At 54.1% G+C, this 21,227-nt stretch overlaps 1 protein-coding gene across 2 annotated transcripts in view; it reads left to right on the top strand.

The window, feature by feature from the left end:
* IMPA2 (inositol monophosphatase 2) overlaps positions 1–21,227 on the top strand; it is a 45,947-nt gene that overhangs the window by 7,491 nt on the left and 17,229 nt on the right. For both annotated transcript variants that reach the window (XM_055127657.1, XM_055127658.1), the window contains 3 exons: positions 11,287–11,420; positions 18,255–18,359; positions 20,469–20,514. In XM_055127657.1, the coding sequence (XP_054983632.1) occupies positions 11,287–11,420; positions 18,255–18,359; positions 20,469–20,514 (285 nt within the window). The remainder of the gene's footprint in view (positions 1–11,286; positions 11,421–18,254; positions 18,360–20,468; positions 20,515–21,227) is intronic.

The raw sequence follows: 21,227 nt of genomic DNA, 5'->3' as shown, positions 1-21,227 counted from the left end.
GTGTGTATATGTGTGCATGTGTGTGTGCGTGTGTGCATGTGCATGTGTATGTGCATGTATGTGTGTGTGTGTGCATGTGTGTGCGTGCGTGCATGTGTGTGTGTGTGTGTGTCTCGGGGCTACAGTAGTGCACAGGGCTTACTCCTTACTCCTGGTTCTCTCGTGGCAGGGCGGGCAAGCTGCGTGTGAGGCAAGCACTTTTCCTGCTGCACCATCACCCAGAGCTGTGTCTTTCAAAGCAGGGCTGAAGTGATAGTACAGGGGATAAGGCGCTTGTCCTGCAGGCTGCTGACCCAGACTTGCTCTCTCGTACCACAAGGTCCCTGAGCTCAGGACTAGGAGCGGCCCCTGAGCACTGCTGGCTGTGGCCTAATGCCCCACCCCCATCCCCCTCCTGCCCCAGACAACACAGTAATCAGGTCACCTACTTTTCGGAATTTCTGAAACTCTGCTTGCATCTTCTAAGGGGGTGGGGGCTGGGCGGGGTGGGGGGGTTGGCCTCTCCTGGTGGTTCTCACTGCAGCTCTGTGCTAAGGGATTCACTCCTAGTGGTGCGGTCCTGGGGTCAGACCGGCCGGTCACATGCAGGGCAGGTGCCCATATGCTGTACTATTTCTCCAGCGCCCCTATGCTCTTTTTTTGCCCAGGAAGTGTTTATGCAATTCTGGGTATGTAAATGAGATCAAACAGTTTTTTAAAAAACATAAAGTTATTGGGACTGGAGTGATAGCACAGCAGGTAGGCATTTGCCTTGCACGAGGCCAACCCAGGTTTGATCCCCAACACCCTATATGGTCCCCTGAGCACTGCCTGGAGTAATTCCTGAGTGCAGAGCGAGGAGTAACTTCTGAACATCGCCTGATGTGATCCCAAAACAAAACCAAACAAAAATCATAAAGTTATTTTAAAGCAAAGTTTGTAAAAGTTATTTGACCTGCATATTTGGTTATCTGACCTCACAGTTTAAGAAGCCATGATCTAGAGAAGTTGGGTAATGTACTTGGGTAGGATTGGACAGGGACCTGAGGCAAAGAAAAGATGGACAATGTACACCTTAGGGGATGGCGCTAAAGTAGGCACAGAGGGACTGACAGCTTGGGGAAGTAGAGTTGTCGGTGGGTGCCGTGTTCAGGACGGACTTGACTTCTTGCTGGGTCAGTGATGTTTCTCTGTGAGCAGACGAGAGCAAGGAGTAAAGGCTTCCTGGATGTCTGCCCAGGCCAAATGGATGGATTTCATGTAGGGGCGGGGAAGCTTTTTGCTGCCAAGGGCTCTTCAGATATTGGTAACATCAGTCACAGGCCATAGAATGGGTAGACGAATCACAGAGTGTCACCAAGAAGCAGATGTGTCTATCCTGTCCTGTCTTGTCCCAGGGCCAGCCCAGGTGATGTCTTGGGTTTGATTGGGCCCTGGGTCACGGCCACTCCCCATCCCTTTGGACAGAATTTGGGAGAAGGCAGGAATTCAGAAATCTTCACTCCCTGCATCTGCAGGCTATGGGGAGTCCTCTGCATTTAGCCACGGGAGCCTCGGAGCACTGGATTTGGGATCTTTTTCCCATGCTTAATAGCTGAGCGGTGGTGGGCGGGCCGAATAATTTCTTTGTACCTAGGTTTCCTCATCATTGACATGAGAAGAAAAATCAACACAACACGTAAGTCAGCTGGTCTGATGGACGGCTGCGTGCGGTGCATGGGGCAGAGAGGGCCGGCCCCGAGGAGTATGAGCCACCTCCCCGCTGGTATCCGTGCCAGAGGCTGCTGATTGGGCAGCAGCAAGGAAGTCCTGACTCTCCAGGGAGCACGAGTGCTGCTGGCGGGGCCCAGCCGCACTCCAAGAAGCTGCTGCTTGTGAGAACTGGGGTGTGGGAGAAGCTTTGGGGCCTGAGCAGGGGCTGGTGCAGAGGGTCAGGTGGCTGAGGTGGGGCACAGACCATTGTCTGGGTTCTGCATGGAGGTTGCAGGGCCTGCTGGGAGCAACAGGAGAAGGGTGGGTTGAAGGTGCTGGGATTGTGGAAAGTAGGGATGGTGACTGATGAGCTGGGCACGGGCTGGGAGATGAGCCTGGGAGATGGAGCGCCCCGGCCCACTTCCGCTTCCACCTGCCCGGCCAGATGTCCGGGTGATTAAGGTTCTGATGAACAGATAGAAACTGTGGACACCCGAGACACATGACAGCCTATTAGTACCTGGGTATCTGAGAAGCTTGGTTAGATGGCTTGAGCGAGGGTTCCCTGGAGAAGCAGAACCAACCAAAGTTGGAGGCCCAGAGAGAGCCTCAGTCCCAATTTTAAGACTAAGCAGGCAGGAAGAGGAGACGGAACAGACCAAACCCAAAGGCACTGTGCTGAGAATTGCTTCTCTGACTCAGAGACAGTCTTTTTCTTCTTGTCTGGCCTCCAGCAGATGGAGTACAGCCCGCCCACATTCCGAGGGCCATCTGCTCGATTTAGTCGATCCAAATACCTCATCCAGCACACCTTGGCAGGAACGTCCAGAGTGAAGCTATCAGTATACTCTGGAATGGCAGAACTCTCAGGACCATGTTTTCCTGGTTTATCGCAGGACACTGACTGTCCATGGGGAACCCTGGTGCAGGCAAAGTTCAGAGCCCAGGCCACAGTGACTAGTGACGAGTGTATGGAAGACGCAGGGACAGTAGGTACCTCAGAGCCAAGCAGATAGGCCAGAGTGTGCCTCAGGGTGCGTCTGATGCTGGGGCTGATCTGATCAAAGTTCAGATTTCTTTCTGATAGAAAGTGCAGGTGTTAGTGACTGAAGACTCGCCTCTCACACATTACACACTAAGGGAATGTCCAGCCAGGGAGAGCCTGTGAAGTATGTGCTTAGTTAGTGAGTAGCAGAAAAAAACATTAGAAAATAGCATATGCTAACTTACTTTCTGCATGGCAGAAAGAGGATGTTTAAAATCTCTGGCAGAGGGGCCCGGGGCTCTAGTCCAGTGTAGTTGGACTAAAGGGCAGTTACCTTGTGCTTGGCTGACCTGGATTTAATCCCTGGCTCCCCATATGGTCTCCCAAGCCTGCCAGGAGTGAGTGATCCCCTGAGCACAGAGCCAGGAATACTGGAGTACTAATCGCAAAGCTCAGCCCTGAGAGCTGCTGGGTGTGGCCCCAAACCCGTGTTTCACGTGGCCGACCCTTGTTCGATTCTTCCACCCCTCTCGGAGAGCCTGGCAAGCTACCCGTGCGTATTGGATATGCCAAAAACAGTAACAATAAGTCTCTCAATGAGAGATGTTACTGGTGCCCGCTCAAACAAATCGATGAGCAATGGGATGGCAGTGAAGAAGAAGAAATAATATCTCTGAGAGAGAATTCCCATAGGAGAACCCTTCTGCAGGTCACTGATTTGTGGTCATCCACTTCTCAGTGTCCCTCCAGCTGCCCCTGCCCTCGGGCCACTGTGGCCGAAGGGCAGAGCATTCAGAGTCTGATTCAGACTTTCAGTGGCCGGAAGCTATGGAGGGTGGCACCTTCTCAAGCTCTGTGTGAGGAGACGTTGGTACCGCCTGCACCTGGTGGTGCCGGCAGTCACCAGGGCTAACCCAGGTGTGCTTGTGGGGCCCCCAGTAATCAAGTTCTCGGGGGACCTTATGGTGCTGGGTTCAAAGCTAGGTGGGTTGCACACAAAGCATGCACATAGTCCTTGCACCGTCTCTTTGCCTGGTGTAGATTTATCTTAAAAATGGAACATCCTGGGGCTAGAGAAACAGTTCACGGGTTCAGGTACTTGACCTGCACGTCGCCGATCCTAGCACCACAGACAGTACCTTGAACACTGCCACGTTCCTTAGCAGAGCCAGGAGTAGCTCTGAGAAACACTGGACGTGGCCCACGCCACCCCTCCAAAACAAAGTAAACACTAAATTATCCCATTAGCACCTTTCCTCCCAGTGCAAGAAAGTTTATGAATTAAACTTATAATCAAGGCAATATGTTTACAGAGGTGTGTGTGTATGGTCTTGGTCTAAACAGTCACTTCACCTCATCACCACCAGAGTGACCCCCTACCCCTACTCCTTTGTCTATTCCCCCCATTATGGGGGGGTCTCAGTTTGTATTCCAGCACCCAGAGTTTGCCGCCATCTGATACCTGCCTCACTCAGCGCATTGCCTGCCAGCCCCACCAGGCTGCAGTGAGCCGCACAGTCACCCGACAGTTGCCGTCTCCTGCTGCAAGTCTCCCGCTTCTTTATCTCTCGGTCTCTTGGTGGACATTTAGATTGTTTCCATATTCTGACTATAGTGAATGTCGGGGTGCATATACCCTTTCGAAATAGTATTTTCAGGGTCTGACACCAAAAAGGAGAATCACTGGGTTGTAAGGAAGCTCTCTTCTTACATTTTGGAGAACTCTCCATAAGGTTTTCCATAGGGGCTGAAGCAAACAACATTTCCACCAGCTTGTTTCACCACCTCTTTGCCAGCTTACTGTTTGTTTGCTATTTTTTGGACATATGGCATTCTCACTGGGGTGGATTTTTTTTGGGGGAGAGGCCAGCCCTGGTGATGCTCAGGGTTTACTCCTGGCTCTACACTCAGGAATTACTCCTGGCAGTGCTCAGGGAACCATATGGGATGCCGGGGATCAAACCCAGGTCAGTCGTTTGCGAGGCAAATGCCCTCCCCGCTGTCCTGTCACTCTGGCCCCACACTGGTGTGGTTTTGATTTGACAAAGGTCATTGTTTTGATTTGCATTTCTCTGACTGAAAGTGACAATGAAAGCTTTTTCATATGCTTTTTGGCCATCCAGATGTTCTCTTCATGGAAGTGTCTGTTCATCTCCTGTCCCCATTCATTTATTTTTTGGTTTTGAGGCCACAAAAAGCTGTGCTCAGAGCTTACTACTGGCCCTGTGCTCAGGATCACTCCTGGCAGGCTTTGGGGATTGTATTGGGTGCCAAGCATAGAACTCAGGCTGGCTATATGCAAAGCAAAGAAACACCCTACCCTCTGTATTACTACTCCAACTTCTCTCCCCCCTCTCTTGATGGGGTTATTGGTTTTGTTGTTGCTGAGCTTTGTGAGAACTTTCACAACTTAGGTGAGACACCATGTAGGATGGGAGAAGATATTTGCACACAACACATCAGACAGAGGAATACTATCCAAAGTATGGATATTAAACTTTTCTTAATCTACTATTTTAGCATCTGTAATAAACTAAGGCACGCCGAGGGGCGCGGGCTCTCCAGGCAGCTGTCTCACCACCCGCGTTCGGTCCTCTGGAACCACAGTGTGTGGACTGGATCGGGACGGCCATTGGCCAAGGACCGGCGAGGGAAGAACGAGGACCAAGCTGGTTGCTGATTAGTTACCGTTTATTCCATCTTCCATCTTTCTCATCTCCCGCACTCCCAGCTCCATCCTCTCCCTGGATCAACTGCCGCTGCCCTCCATCTCTCTCCTCCCTTTTTCCTCTCTCGCCCTTGCCCCTAGGTTACACACCGCCAGGTAGCAAAATCAACATAATAAAGCCCTTCCTGAGGACTGTCAGGTTCAAAGGGAACACAACCTAGGGGCATTCCAAAGCCCTTCCTGACTGCCAGTAGGCAAGATACCTCTTAAGGGTTTTTTCTCCTCTCCCCATTCCAAATACTCATTAACATCTTAATACTAGTTATTTTTGCATGGACATAGCAAGAGATACATTGAGGTTTGCAAGGCAGCTCTCCTGACAATATCTTGCCACAGGCTCAGACCACAGCACTCAGGCCAGATTAATCACTCCTAACCCTAGCAGGGTCCAAATCTAGTTATCACTGTTTGGATCATGACAACATTTGTCCATGATCAAGTGCTTAACTTACAGTTAAGCATTAGGCACTTTGGCCAGGCCCATCTCGATGCCAGGGTAGCACACAACTGACCGCTTGCCCTGGGTCCATCTCGTCCCTCGTCGGGACCCTGCTTTTGGGGGTGCTAGGAAGTAAGGGCAGCTGAGGCTTAGGTCTAGATAACAGATGCCCAGGAGGAAAATATCATGTAGAGTCAAATGACTCCCAGGTTATAAAAGCATAGCATTTGCTAAGTCTTACAAGCATCCTCTTTTAAATTTGGGCTGGAGTGATAGCACAGGGGTAGGGCGTTCGCCTTTCACGAGGCCAACCCGGGTTCGATTCTTCTGCCCCTCTCAGAGAGCCCGGCAAGCTACTGAGAGTATCGCGCACGCACGGCAGAGCCTGGCAAGCTACCCATGGTGTATTCGATATGCCAAAAACAGTAACAATAAGACTCACAATGAGAAACGTTACTGGTGCCCCCTCGAACAAATCGATGAGCAACGGGATAACAGTGACAGTGACTCTTTTAAATTTGCATATTGTATAAATAATAGGGTTTTTATTTGTTTTGCTAACAAATCATTATATATATTTGAAAATATAACTAAAGATCATTTATGTGTCTTTCACTAAGATTTTATCTTGAGAACATAACTGTGTGGTCACCCACCTCCCACCCGATCCTGAAGAATGGTTATTATAGTGAGGACTAAAAAAAGTGGAAACAAAGAGTTTGGAGGGCTGACACCAACAGTAACTGACAAAGAACAACTTCCATCTAAAACATTGTAAAAAACGTTTTATGTTAAAAAAAAAAAGGGATGGGGGTAGGGAAGGGGAGGAGGCAATGGGGGTTTTCAGATTGAACAAGTTCCTCATATTTCATAATGAAATAATTTCATGTTTCATGAGATACATTCAACCCTGACTAGAGTATACTAAATGGAAACAGAATTAATAGAATACTAAACATAGCCTGGCTTTGATAAACACACCTGCATTCCTGGCCCAGCCCCTCCCTGTTAATGCTTCCAGCTCAATTATTTCCCGGCCTGCTGGGCCTGCGGACGAAGCAGCACTAGATCTTCCCTTTAATCCAGTCTGGGTACCCAGCAAGGCAACTGAGGTCGGCCAGGGCCTCAGTCCAGCCAGAGAGCAAGAGAGGGCTGTTGGGGTTCATTCTCATCACATGTTCTTCAGATGTCTGACAGATGCCTTCCATGCCCTCACCCACAGATTCATAGCAGGTAGAAGCGCTGCCTTCTGGTGGCTGTGCTAGTAAACTGGCTGAGACATGGCGCCAGTTGACACAGCTCTCCCAGCACGGCCACTGGCGCCGGTGGCCAGTCCCTGCCACCGCTATGTATTGTTGGAAACTTGCATATTCTCGCAACTTGTTTAGGGTGCTAAAAGTTTGTATGTGTATCAAGATCAATAGCACAGTGTGTAGGGCATTTGCCTTGCACGTGGCTGACCTGGGTTCGATTCCCAGCATCTCATATAGTCCCTGAGCATCGCCAGGAGTAATTCCTGAGTGCATGAGCCAGGAGTAACCCCTGTGCATTGCTGGGTGTGACCCAAAAAGAAAAAAAAAATCACTTTACATCCCAAGATTCTTACCTTCAATTACTCATTTTATTCTTAGAACCACTCAAATGTTTCAGATCCCACTGCCACCAAAAATAAGGAAGGTTAAGGACACTGGGAATCTCGGGATTGCTCCCAGTGTCTCCCAAGGGGAGTTTGAATATGGACCTGATGTTTATCCTCCATTGCTGCTGTCAAGTGGGTGAACAGGTGAACTGCTTTCTCGGGGCTGGAGAGATAGTACAGTGGGCAAGACACACACCTAACATGGGTTCGATCCCAACACACACACAATCCCGAGCCCCGCCAGGAGTGAACCCTGAGTGCAGAGCCAGGAGTAAGCTGGCACCAGCACCACCAGGTGTGGGGCCCTATCCTCCCGCCCCAAGGAAATTGCCTCCGTTTAGATCATACACCCATGAAACTGTGGTGGAAAGGGAGCCAGCAGGAGGCAGTGGCGGGTGTGGGAGACAGGAGATGCAGTGCTGGAACAGGAGGGCGGGAGGCTGCGCTGTGTTGTCAGAGGACGGGCTTGGAGCGGCTGAGGGGCCAGGCCTCTGACGGGGATGAGCTGCTGGCCAGGCAGAGGTCCAGCAGACAGCGTCCTGAGGTGACCCCTCAGGGACAGATGGTCAAAAGAGAGCCAAAAACTGCAGGCAGAAGGGACCTGTAAGGACCGTGTGTGGGGGGGAGGCTGGGGCTGTGAAGTCCAGTGGCAGAGCCCACATGCAGGGCCCCGACATGCATCCCTGACTCCATACCCCACTGAGCATCCCTGGGTGTGGCCCTCCAAGCAATCAGATAGGAATCTGCACAGGCTTTATTGTCTAAGGGCGGACTCGGAGTGGAGAAACCCAGGGTGGGGGCCTGGCTGTGGAGCCCCTCATGCAGGACAAGGCTGACCGCCAGGAGGCCCAGGAACCAGGCCTGGTGGCTGCCCAGGCAGGTGGGCAGTGCCCAGCGGGGGCGGAGGGGGGAGGGATGTTGGAGGCTGTTTGAACGACACAGGTAAGCGATGGTAGATGGTGTGGAAAGGAGAAGAACTCAGAAATGGCGTCTGAGGCCCAGAGCCATAGCACAGTGGTAGGGAGTTTGCCTGGCACGCGGCAGACATGGGTTTGATCCCCAGCATCCCATAGGGTCCCCCAAGCACGGCCACAGTCAGGAGTAACCCTTGAACATTGCCAGGCATGCCCCCCTACTCCTCCACAAAAGAAATGGATATTGACAATCCGGGAGTGTGGTTGGTGCGAGAGGCGCCAGCACGACCCCCTGCAGGAGTGGACGGTAAAGGGGCTCGCAGGAAGAGGGTGGGTGAGAGACCCCATGAGTGGCGGTGCCAGCTGCCTTGCAGGTGGACATGGAAGCAGTGGGCATTGGTTTGGAGGATCTGCCCCAGTTCTGCTTCTCAAGGTCATCCTCAGCACCCACCAGTCACAGGGAGCTTCCCACAGGGCAGATCACTGGTGGGGGTGGCTGCGTGGCAGTTCGGGGTGAGGAATATTCCCTGCACCACACAGGCTCGCTCCTCCCTGGCTGCTTCTCTCTCTCTCTCCCTCCCCCTCACATGTTCTAAATAAAACCATTTTAAAAATAAATAAAAGAAATGCAAATCACAGATCTCCAAACCCACGTTTGCTCAGCGAGAGTCTTCATTTCATTAAGACCCCAGGAGATCGGAGCAGTGGTACAGGGTGAAAGCACCTGCCCTGCATGTGGCCAACTGGGTTGACCTCCACAACCCATTTGGTCCCCCAGGTACCACCAGGGGTGATCCCTGAACACCACGGGATGTGCCTCACACAGAATACTGTGTCACACACACACGCGTGCCCACACACACACACTCCTCCTCCACATACCACACACCATTCACCATGCATATCATGCCCACCACATGTCATAGATACAGACCACACGCTGACCACACGGGAATACATACCTTAACAGCACACATTGAATTTTCCTACAAGATACGAACTTCCTAGCATTGGCCTATAGGCTGGAAATCTGAGCTACCTTAAAATGTGGGGATTATGGACCCGGGGGTTAGGCATTTGCCTTGCAACCTGCCAACTCTGATTTGAGTCCCCGATAGCTCCTGCGTTCCCCCCAACCCCGGCATCATCAGGGCTCACTCCTGAGCACAGAGCCAGGAATAGTCTCTGGGCATCACCAGGTGAGGCCCAGCCTGTCCCCGCCCCCAAACAGGGATTTTCAGAGTCTAGAGCTAGACTCCAGGAACTAGACCTTGAGAAGTTAGAAATAAGGAACCTGTGCAGATTCACCTGTTGGAAATTTGCTGTGTGCGAACGGGTGTTTGAAGGAGATTAGCCTGGCAGTGATGAGCAGGATGTTGCAACTAGAAGAACAGGAAGGCCCGGTGGCTGGCACCCCACATGGGTGGAGTCCTCCCCAGCTAGTGGGTCGCCTTAATGCTGGCCATGCATGTCTGTCTGTTGTTTTTTGTGCACGAAAACAGACAATGTCGCGTGTTGTTTGAGCTGGCCCCAGGATTAGGGAGCTGCCATGGCAGACGTGAAGGAGGGGGCAGCTCTCTGCTTGCTGCAGAGTTCTTTGGCTTCTCCTTCCACACTCCCGTCCTACTCACTTCCAGACCAGTCTTTTGCTGCCCACATTCTGTAGCAGCCAAAGACTTACTTGGACTGAAGAAGGAACGGGACCGTAAATGCTTCCTTCAGGCCAGAGCATGTCAGGGTGCACGAAGGACGTCCAGTCTGCAGACAGGCGCTGAGGTGCTTTAAAAAGTCATGCAGGCCCCGGGTTTGCTGCTCTACTCCAGGTGAGGGCTCAGAGGCCACTTTAGGTGTGCTGACATTGTCATGTGTGGGGAGTGAGACGCTGAGCCCTTAATGGAGAGAACGAACAAGACAGGTGAGAGCTGGAGTGGATTCACTCTTGATTTCATAAGAAGGCTCCAGTGAGGGGCTGGAGAGCTAGTACATCGGGGAGGGCGTTTGCCTTGCATGTGGCAGCCAACCCAGGTTCAATTCCCGGCATCCCGTATGGCCCCCGAGCACAGCCCAGGAGTAATTACTGAATTCAGAGCCAGGAGTAACCCCTAAGCATCGCTGGGCGTGACCCAAACACACATACACATAGAGAGAGGGAGAAAGGGAGAGAGAGAGGATCCTGTGACAGAGAGAGAGAGAGGGAGAGACAGAGACAGAAAGAAAAGACCCTGTGACTGAGGAACTGCCACTCAGCCTTCCTGTCCAGGGCTTCCTGCCTTTGTGGCACTGGCTTCAGCCTGGCAGAAGGCACTCCTGGCACTCCCGGCCTGGTGCTCTCCATACTTTACCCATTTTTGACCCTGGGCCTCTGGTCCCTGGGCGCTGCGGGAGAACTCAGTACCCATCTGCAGGGCACAGGGAAGGTTGGAATCTGCCTCAGCTTTGCCGTTTCTCAGCTTGCACCTGTGCAGTCTCTGTGTGCATACTTCATCTCCTGCAACCCCTGTAGTCAACTAGAGGAAAGAAGTCTTGACACTGAGGCCCCATAAATACAAAATCCTGGGTCTCTAGAGGGCAAAAATGTTGTTTCCTCTCCCAGGGGCTGAAGTTCGGGTTCTTCAAATCACCATTTTTCTTCTCTTTCAAGGATAAGTAAGTTCTTAAGTAGGGCACACTGACTTCCCACCGGGGAGCCCGGCTCTCCTTATAAAAATCAAAGTTGCAGTGGGTAATTATGGCTCCCTTGGAACTCAGATGACTTGGGGGTAACAGTAGTCACTCCAGAGGCCTGCTGGGGGTGGGGGAGCGAGTGGTGCAGGACCCACACACGCCAACCTAAAGCGGGGCCAGAGGCAGGCGCGCATGTTGTGGGGACAAGGTGCTTGCTTGTGAGTTTCCCCTGGCCTCCTATTTCAGATCATCAGGAAAGCCCTTTCTGAGGAAAAACAGGTCTCCACCAAAACATCTGCTGCCGACCTGGTGACAGAAACAGATCACCTTGTGGAAGACTTAATCATTTCTGAGCTGCAGAATAAATTTCCTTCACACAGGTGAGTGCATTTCTTGAAGGGGAGGGGCTCTGCTCTGTGTGTGTGTGTGTGTGTGTGTGTGTGTGTGTGTGTGTGTGTGTGTGTGTGTGTGTGTGTGTAATCCCCTAACCTTATAACTAGCTTCTCTGTTCATCAGAAGGCTGGGGTCTAACGGGGGAAGGCTGCACCTTCCTACTGTGCCTGACCCACCCTCACGTCCATCCAGCAAGAATATCCTATCTGTCATGCCTGCCCAGGGCACCCTCCTCCCTCTGCTAGGCACTGAGCACTGACCAGAGAGTCCTTCCTGGCAGTCGGTAGCCCCAGGTGGACTCTGCAGGAAGGTGGCCCCGAATGGTCCTGTCTCCTGGGTGCAGACTCACTCCACGTGGTCTGTCCTGCTGGTACCCAGAGACATGTTCTTCTGTTGGTTGGTTTTGTTTTGTTCTGTTGGCCACACCCAGCTGTGCTCAGGGCTTGCTCCTGGCTCTGTGCTCAGGAATCATTCCTGGCAGGGCTTGGGGGACCATATTGGGTATTCAGGATTGAACCCAGGTTGGCCATGTGCAAAGCAAGCTCCTTAACCCCTGTAATCTCTCTCTCTCTCTCTCTCTCTCTCTCTCTCTCTCTCTCTCTCTCTCTCTCTCCCCCCCGCCCCTGCCACCTTCTTCCCATTCTCCCCATCAGTGCCACAGCAGGCCCCAGGAAAGACCCTCAGATGGCCTCTGAGAGCCCCATTTTTGTCTAGGGTGGACGTTCTGTTTTGGGGACACATGTGGCAGCGCTCAGGGCTTCCTGCTGGCTCTGCGTTTGGAAATCACTTCTGGTGGGGCTCAGGGGAGCATAAAGGGCTGCGGGGGATGGAACCCGGTTGGCTGCATGCAAGGCAGGTGCCCGACCCACTTTACTGTATTTCCAGCCCTAGAATAGAAATTGTCAACCTTTTTGGGGACCTATGCATAAAGAACTATGCTAGCTTAGTTCCTTATGTAGTTTTATTTTAGCTTTTTGGGTCATACCCGGTGATCTCAGGGCTTCCTCTGGCTCTGCACTCAGGATCACTCCTGGTGGTGCTCGGGGGACCATACTGGGTGCTGGGGATCCAATCTAGGGTTCCTGCTGTCCTGTCGCTGCTGTCCCGGGACCCCGGGTTGATCCCCAGCACCTCGTGCCCCACCAGAACTGTGTGATCTCCAGACGGCTGGGGAGCCCCCACGCAGCTCTCTCTCACCGCCCGCATCCCATGGTCTGGGGTCACTCCCCACCCGGGGTGGCCCATGCCATGGGTGGATGAAGGAGGAAACGGGGGCCAGGCTGGCTGGTGATCAGTGGCCATTTATTCCGTTCTCCCCACGCGCCTGTTGCAGTCTCACTAAGCTCCCCATCCCCATCTCACACTGGCCCCTTTCCCATCTCCTCCTGTCTCCTGCTCATCTCTCCGTGCTCCCTCTTGCAGCCACGTCTCTCGTCTCTCCACGCGCCTGCTCCTGCATTCTTCTCTACATTCTCCTCCCTCTGTCCCCCTTGCTAGTCTCTTTGCGCTCCATCTTAATGCCCTGGTCTCTCTCTCTCATCTCTCTCCATCTCCCCGCATTGGCGGCAGCCACCACACCCCTTCTGAAAGCCCTTCTTGACCACAGATCAGGCTTATGGGCGGAAATACCACCTAGGGATGTTTCTCCTCTCCTTAGTCCAATAACTTAATTAACATCCTAATTAACACCTTAATTCTACTTCTTTTTTTTTTTTTTGGATCACACCCACCGATGCACAGGGGTTACTCCTGGCTCTGCACTCAGGAATCACCCCTGGCAGTGCTCAGGGAACCATATGGGATGCTGGAGATCCAACCCTGGTTGGTCATGTGCAAGGCAAACGCCCTACCCGCTGTGCTATCGCTTCAGCGCCATTAATTCTACTTTTTAATATGAGTTATTTTGTATGGACACTGTTAAGAGTTACATTAAGCTTATAGGGTGGCTCTCCTGGGGCCATCTCACTATAGATCTCAGACTACAGTGCTCAGGCCAGATTAATCTTTCCGAACCCCAGCAGGGTCCTACTCTATATGTTACTTTTTGGATCATGACAGAATTTGCCCATGACCATGCTCTTAACTTATAATTAAGTATTATGGCGCTTTGGCCTGGCCCGTTTCAGTGCCAAGGTAGCACACTGCTTGCCCTGGGTCCATCCAGTCCCTCTGTCAGGACCCTGTTTTTGGGGTGCTAGGAACTGAGGGCAACTGAGGCTTAAATCCAGAGAACAGATGCCCCGGAGTGAATATTATTTGGAGTCAGTTAACTCCCATGTTACAAAAGCATAGCATTAACTGTCTTCTTGTGCCCATACAAAAAGGACATTGCTCTGAATTAACTATGCAAAGGACTTAAGGAGAAGAAAAAAGCAATATTTACAAAGTTAACAGAGCACAAAGAAAGAGATTACAAATAAACACAGAGTAAATGGGAGCACTTTGATGGGAGAAACCCAATAAACCTAAGCTCCCTGTGGCAAGGCAGAAAAGGCAAACCAATGTTATCGCACACAGAGCCAAGCCAGTGCTCGTGGTGTGTCCTGAGAACCCAAATCAATAAATAGTGGAAAGGAAGAAAGTGCCAGGTTCTTCCTGAGCACCTAGAAAGAGCGTATCCAGCTGTTTCTGCCCAGGCACCCCTTCCTGCTCTGTCTTTCGGGTGTGTTCTTTTTCTTTATTTTTTATTTTCTTTCTTGTTTGGGGGCCACGCCGGGTGGTGCTCAGGGCCTTCTCCTGGCTCCGCACACAGGCTCATTGCTGACGGGAGTCGGGAGCCGTCTGGGGGGCTGGGGCTGGTCAGCTGCGTGCAAGGCCAGCGCCCTGCCCACTGTCCTGCCGCTCCAGCCTGGGGCCCTTTTCTGTCAGAAGCAGTCACAAGCCTTTGCAGGGCAGGGAAACCTCATCGCTAGAGAAGAGCTCGAGCATGGTTGATTCCAGAGAACTGGCAGAGCGGAGTCACGGAGTCACGGTGGGGTCTCCCCGGGGTCTGCGTCTGTGTTTCCCGCTGCCCACCACCTGGCCACACCCTGCCCGTCGAGGCCTCTCCAACCTCATGTGTTGTGATTTGCTCCCTCTAGACTTGCCCACCTGTGCCCGTGGCAGCGTGGTCAGAATCCCCGAGGCGGGAGAGGCCAGGTCCAGTGGGGCGGGGGTGCCGAGCCCAGGGCGCCAAGGCAGCAACGCTGGGTTCAGGCTCCTAGGCGAGACTGCTCGTTCCTCTCGCACACTGTGGCTTTTCAGGGCCTGGACTGTGTCAGGGCTCTGGCTCGGCACTCCCTACTCAGTGCTTTGCTGTTTCCTCCGCGGTGGAGGAGGAGGCGCCCGCTGCCAGCAGGTTCTGTGCGCTGAAGGTGGCTCACCCGAGGGGGCTCAGCTCCCGGCGCTGGTGAGGTGGCGCCGAGGGCCCAAGGGCTGGTAGTCAGACAGCGCCCTTTTGTGTTGTTTGATTTTTGTTGTTGGCTGGGTATGCCGCCCCACCCCAAAGCATATGTTTAACCCTCCCAACGGCACCTCCCAGAGGCACCCACATTTCCCTGCTCACAGAATGACTGTCACAGCACATTGCCGAGGCCGAGAGGGCCTTTGCTGTACTGGCCCGAGGCCAGACTCTGCAGGATGGAGGGGCCAAGGCAGGGGGAGGGCGTCTCCTCGGATCTGGGTGCCCGCTGCTGAGGCCAGTGACCAGAGACAGCGGGCGTGGCCCTCCCCTGAGATGTTGGGGGTCTCAGTCAAAGGTCCCCTCCAGGGAGTGGGCCCCAGGGGCTTTGTTCCAGAGGGGTCTATTAATCATGAGGGTGCAGAAGGAGCTGGGAGCAGGAGGTGCTGGTTGGCGAGTGAGAGGGGTGCCCTCGGAGTGGGTGGGCAGGACCTGTCCTGACCCTCTTCAATCCCTGTCTCCCAAAGGGGCAGAGGCTGTAGTTGCCACCCACCCCAAGGGCCAGAATAGAGAGGATTTTAGTTTTTGTTTTTGTTTTCCCGTGGGGGGGCACACCTGACTGGCTCAGGGATTGAACCTGTGTTGACCGCGTGCCAGGCCAGCGCCCTTCCCACTGTGCTCTCGCTGCCAGGGGAGAGGATTCCTGTGGGGAAAGGAATTCCCTTGCTGTGGGCAGGAAATGCCGAGGCAAGTGCCCATGGCTTCTATTTTCTCCTCGTCGGAAGTGAGGAAAGGTCAGGTCGGGCACAGCCTGGGAGGTGGCGGCTGGAGTGGGTGTGCAACCCTCGGTCAAGGGCAGGGGAGGTTTCCAAGGCTGGTGTGGCACTCAGCACTGCACGACCTGGGTTCCGTGCCTGCCGCCTCATACACCTCTGAGTGCACGGGCAGCGGCTGCTCCTCAGAAACACAACACACACACACACACACACAACAAGTGTTATTGTTTTTGGTGGTGGCGGTTTGTTTTGGATCACACCTGGTGATGCTCAGGGGTTCCTCCTGGCTCTGCATTCAGTAATTACTCCTGGTGGTACTCAGAGGACCATGTGGAGTGCCGGGGATGGAACCTGGGCCAGCAAAATGGAAGGCAGTGAGTGCCCTACCTGCCGTACTAGCTCTCTAGCCCTTTTTTCACTTTGTAAAAAAAAAAAATTTTTTTTGGGGGGGGTCACACCCGGCAATGCTCAGGGGTTACTCCTGGCTCATGTGCTCAGGAATTACTCCTGGTGGTGCTCAGGGGACCCTATGGGATGCTGGGAATCGAACCCTGGTCGGCTGTGTGCAAGGCTAACGCCCTACCCGCTGTGCTATCGCTCCAGTCCCTCACTTTGTAAAAATTTTTTTTAGTCACCAAGAGTTACAGAGTTATTCATGGTTAAGCCCCAGGCTCGCACTGCCTGGCAGCCCCTTCAGTGCACACTCCCTCCTCTGTGGCAGGCGCCCCCTTTGTCCTTTCAGGCTGTTGCTGACAGGGTATCATTCTAGGGTTCCTTTCCCAGTCTGGTTCCCACCCCCAAGCTGCAGCGTGCAGGGGGGCATCACCCCATTCCTGCTCCCTGCCAGTGCTCCTCAGCCTCTCTGTCCTGGGAGCAGCTGGAGAAGAGCGTCACCATGCTGCCTCAGGCCCCAGAGACCAGGTGTTGCTGCTCCCTGGCCTTTCCCTCCCTGGCGTCTGTACTGGCTCCGCTGCTCTCTGTGCCCCCATGAGGAAGGGGGCTGGCGGGCACCAGGCTGCAGGGGGGCCTTGGGGGAGTGTTGGGTAACATTGGTTTGGCCTTTCTGCCCCCACAGGGAGCTTAAGTTTATTGAGTTACTCCCATCACAGTGCTCCCCAGCACACCCAGTGCCATCACACACTCCCGATCCTTTGTGTTGTCTTTGAGCTCTCTGTGCTCTCCTTCCCTCTCTGCTAATCACAAACTTCCCCAAATCAGATCCTTGATTAGTAAGGTCAGCTTCTTCTGAGGACTCTGGGTTTTGTATATGCCAGTGAAATACTGCTTCCTCTTTCCTTTATGTTCTTTGTGTAGTTAAGAGCAACGTTCTTTTATCTAGGCACAGGAAGACAATCAATGCTGTGCTTTTGTAACTCAGGAGTTAACTGACTCCGAATAATATTCATTCCTGGGTGTTCGTCATACTTACTGGACTCAAGCCTCAGGTGCCCTTACTTCCTAGCACCCCAAAATAGGGGTCCCAGCGAGGGGCTTGGATGGGCCCAGGGCACTCTGTAAGCAGCCCTGGAATCGTAAAGGGACAGGCTAAGCGCCATAAGAAGTATAATAAGTGAAGAGCATGGTTGGTCATGGAACAAACCCGTCATGACCCAAAAAGAAGTAGTCCCTGCTGGGGTTAGGAAAGACTAACCTGGCCTGAGGACTGTAGTCTGGAATATGTAGCGAGATGTCCCCAGGAGAGCCCCTTTAAGCTTAGTATGTCTCTTGTTGTCTCTATAAAAAATAACTAGAAGGGCTGGAGCGATAGCACAGCGGGTAGGGCATTTGCCTTGCACGTGGCCAAGCCAGGTTCGATTCCCAGCATCCCATAGGGTCCCCTGAGCACCGCCAGGAATAATTCCTAAGTTTAGAGCCAGGAGTAACCCCTGAGCATCGCCGAGTGTGACCCAAAAAGCAAAAACCAAACAAAAACTAGAAAATTTATTAAGTAAATTAGTAAATTTAAGATGACTATTTCAATGGATATTTCCCCTAAGGAACGGGGGAAGCAATATACCCTTAAATGGAATTCTGCCCGTGGCAGATCTCACAGGATGAGATTTTGTCCTTGAGTATCTCCTAGAAGAACTTCCCCTGAAGAAAGGGCTTTAATCTGTTCATTTTTTTTTTTCTTTTTAGTTCACACCTGGCGATGCACAGGGGTCACTCCTGGCTTTGCACTCAGGAATTACCCCTAGCTGTGCTCAGGGGACCATATGGGATGCTGGGATTTGAACCCGGGTCGGCTGCGTGCAAGGCAAACGCCCTACCCGCTGTGCTATCTCTCCAGCCCCTGTTCGTTGTTTATGATAATGCCCAGCCACACCCGTGTCATTGCTCCCCCAGCCCTTCACGACTCACCCAGTGAGACTTGAGCAAGTGGCTATTGGTCACCAGCATCCTGCGCACCCCTGTTCCCTCCTTGGTTTGTCCTTTCCAGGGGCCGGCCGGGGCGGGGGACAGTGATTCAGCCTCAAATGCACGCGTTGCACACCCAGTTTGAGCTCACAGTTGGCATCCGACCCTTGGGTCACTGTGGCCGGGTCCAGGAGCATTGATGGGAGCTCCCCTCCCCGGCACCCCCCGCGAGTCTTACTCCGGCCCAGCTGCACTGCAGGAGTGTTGCCATGGTCTCGGCTGATTGAGGCTCTCCTCCCCCACCACAGGTTCATTGCAGAAGAAGCTGCAGCCACGGGGGCCAAGTGCGTGCTCACCCCCGACCCCACCTGGATTGTGGACCCCATTGACGGCACCTGCAACTTTGTGCACAGGTGAATGTTAAGTGCTGGCCACCCCCGCGCGGGCACCCACTTGCCCTCTGCTCTGAGCATCCCCCTCTGCGAGGGTCGGGTCCTTTCAGAGCGGCATCGCGGGGGCAGGTGGACAGGAGCAAACCAGCAGCTGGGTCAGGGCCTCAGTGAAACTGTCATGCCCTGGAGGTCTCAGCGGCCGAGAGACCTGTGCGTGTCTACACGTCCCCGGCGTCTGGAGCGCTGGCTGGGCTGAGGAAGAGCACGTCATGTGGAGGAGCCCGGGCGCCTGGCGAGGCCCCCGCCCGTCTTCCGAGGCAGGAGCTCCGGTGGGGCTTTGCACAGAGAGGGCGACTCGAAGCTGGAGGGGTGACACTCCCCCGGCCGACTGGGTTTCTGTCCTCGCTGGGCCCATCCGTTCGTCCAGGCAGCATGGGAAATAGTTTCTTACCCCCTCCCTGCAGCGCTGCCCCCAACACCCAGAGGGGCCCCCCCAGAAAGTGCCCGCTCAAAAGCACCCCCCATCTGAGACCAGCCCCCGGAGCCCCTCAGAGCCTGACCCCACAGGCAGGCGTGTGGTCCCGCCCCAGTCGGCGCCCTCCAGAGCCCAGCCCTCCTGACAGGGCCTGTCTGAGAGACCCACTTGGAGCACAGCACTCAGGACCCACACGGGCACCCAGGGCCACACTCAGAGGACAGCTGTCGAGAGCACGCCCCCAGAGACCCCCCCACCTGAGAACACACACACACACACACCCCCAGACACCCCCCCACCTGAGAACACACACACAGACACACACACACCCAGACACCCCCCCACCTGAGAACACACACACAGACACACACAGACACGCCCCCTCAGAGAACACACACACAGACCCAGAGACCCCCCCACCTGAGAACACACACACATACACACACACAGACACGCCCCCTCAGAGAACACACACACACACACACCCAGAGACCCCCCACCTGAGAACACACACACATACACTCACACAGACACGCCCCCTCAGAGAACACACACACACCAGGAGATACACCCCCTCAGAGAACACCCCTGAGAACACACACACACACACACACACACACATCCACATATACACATATACATATACACATACCCAGAGACACGCCCCCCTGAGAACACAAAACATACTCACGGACATGACGTGTACACACACACACACACACACACACACACACACACACACACACATGCAGACTCACAGCCCGAGGCCCTAGCCGACTGGGAGCCGGCCCCGTCTCAGAGCCCTGAGAAACAGCAGAGCCCCTCCAGAGGGCCCCAGCCACGCCCCCCCCAACCCTTCACACCCCTGCAGTGTCTGGGCCCTGGGTGGGCATTGTCGCCCCTTCTGGGGGTGGTGCTCTCTGCCGTGAAGAGTGGGGTAGTTTCACCTCGTGCCTTCAAGGTCTCGCTCTCAGGAGGGCCTCCTGCCCCACACCCGGGGCTGGGGGTGTCAGGGGCTCAGGGCGACCCCGAGGGGAGGACCTAGAGAGGACTGCCATGTCCTCTCATGCTCGTGGCGTCGGGGCAGAGCGGGGGCAGAGCGCCCTGCCTGTGGGATGGTTGTCGCAGGTTCCCTCCAGGCTGCCAGTTCCCGGCCTCTTCAGCCCCGGGAACGCCACAGAGAGTAGAGATCGTGGTCCAGCCTGGCAGCAACCGGGGGGCACACGATAAAGCCCCAGGCAGACCCTGCTGCCATAGCCGTGAGTGCAGGGGACTCAGACGGACGAGGGCTGACTGTACACCTGGGGGCTCAGGCTGGCAGGGGCCCTCCTCGCCACCCTGGGGTGGGCGGGGCCGCTCCCGGGCTCTGCTTGTCCTGTCTGGAGAGGCGAACCCGCCGTGCTTCACTGCGTCCCTCTTTTGCGGCCCGCCAGACCCTGACGCCTGTCCAGGGCCTCTGACCACACCCTCCACTGAGCCTGCTGGACTTGGAAGCGGTCGGTGAAGTTGTGTGAAGGGGCTGTTGAAAAACAAAACAAAACAAAACAAAGGCAAACCAGCCTGGCCTGCTGCAGGCGGCCCTGCTCCGTCCCGCAGAAACCCCCGCCCCGCACCCCAGGCAGGCACAGAGCAAACCCTGCTGTTCTCCTTCACAGGTTCCCAACCGTGGCTGTGAGCATTGGCTTTGCCGTGAACCAAGAGGTATGTTGTAGGGGCCCCCAGGCTCCAGTTGGGGTTTGGGTGCCACCTGCTCTCCGTGCCCTGGTTCTCCCTCCTTGGCATCAGGACGGGCCCCTGCAGCCCTGTGTTTTTCCAGCCCAGGAAGTCGACAAACGCAGAGAGAACTGTTCAGGCTATGTCCTTGGGAGCTGGCCGCCCGCACCCCAGCGACTGACCCCGTTTCCCCTGTGTTCTCTGGACGATGCTCCGTGGAGGGGAAGTGCTGAACACGGTTCAAGTTGTCCATCTGGCCTGGGGGCCGTGGGAGCTGGCCACACAGTGCAGGAGCACCTATTTTGGGAGGACATCTTTAATCCCAATGTCCCCATTATTCTTCATCTGTGCCTGGCAATTAGTCTGAGAACGTGACTCTTTTGGGATTCCCATAGACCCTTGGAACTAAATGATACTGTGGGACCTGAGCAAAGGCAGGGGATTGAGGCTTAACTTGCATTAATCAGTGTAAGCAGTGACCTTAGACAGGACTTCATTTCCTTGTAGTTACTCCTGCTCTGTTTAAAGACGACTTGGAGCCCGGGAGCTCTCAGGGTGAATGCATGCGCTGCATGTAGGAGGCCTGGACATGGCATGGTCCCTTGAGTACCCCCTCAGTGCTAACATAAATTCCCGAACTGGGAAATGAAGAAAAGTTTATACCCATGAGCAAGTATTTAAGTGCAGCTAAGCATGGATTT

The sequence above is a fragment of the Sorex araneus genome, chromosome 2, assembly GCF_027595985.1.
Source record: "Sorex araneus isolate mSorAra2 chromosome 2, mSorAra2.pri, whole genome shotgun sequence".
Classification (NCBI taxonomy): Eukaryota; Metazoa; Chordata; class Mammalia; order Eulipotyphla; family Soricidae; genus Sorex; species Sorex araneus.
Note: the sequence above shows the minus strand (reverse complement) of the source record. Positions and strands in the feature narration are given on the sequence as shown.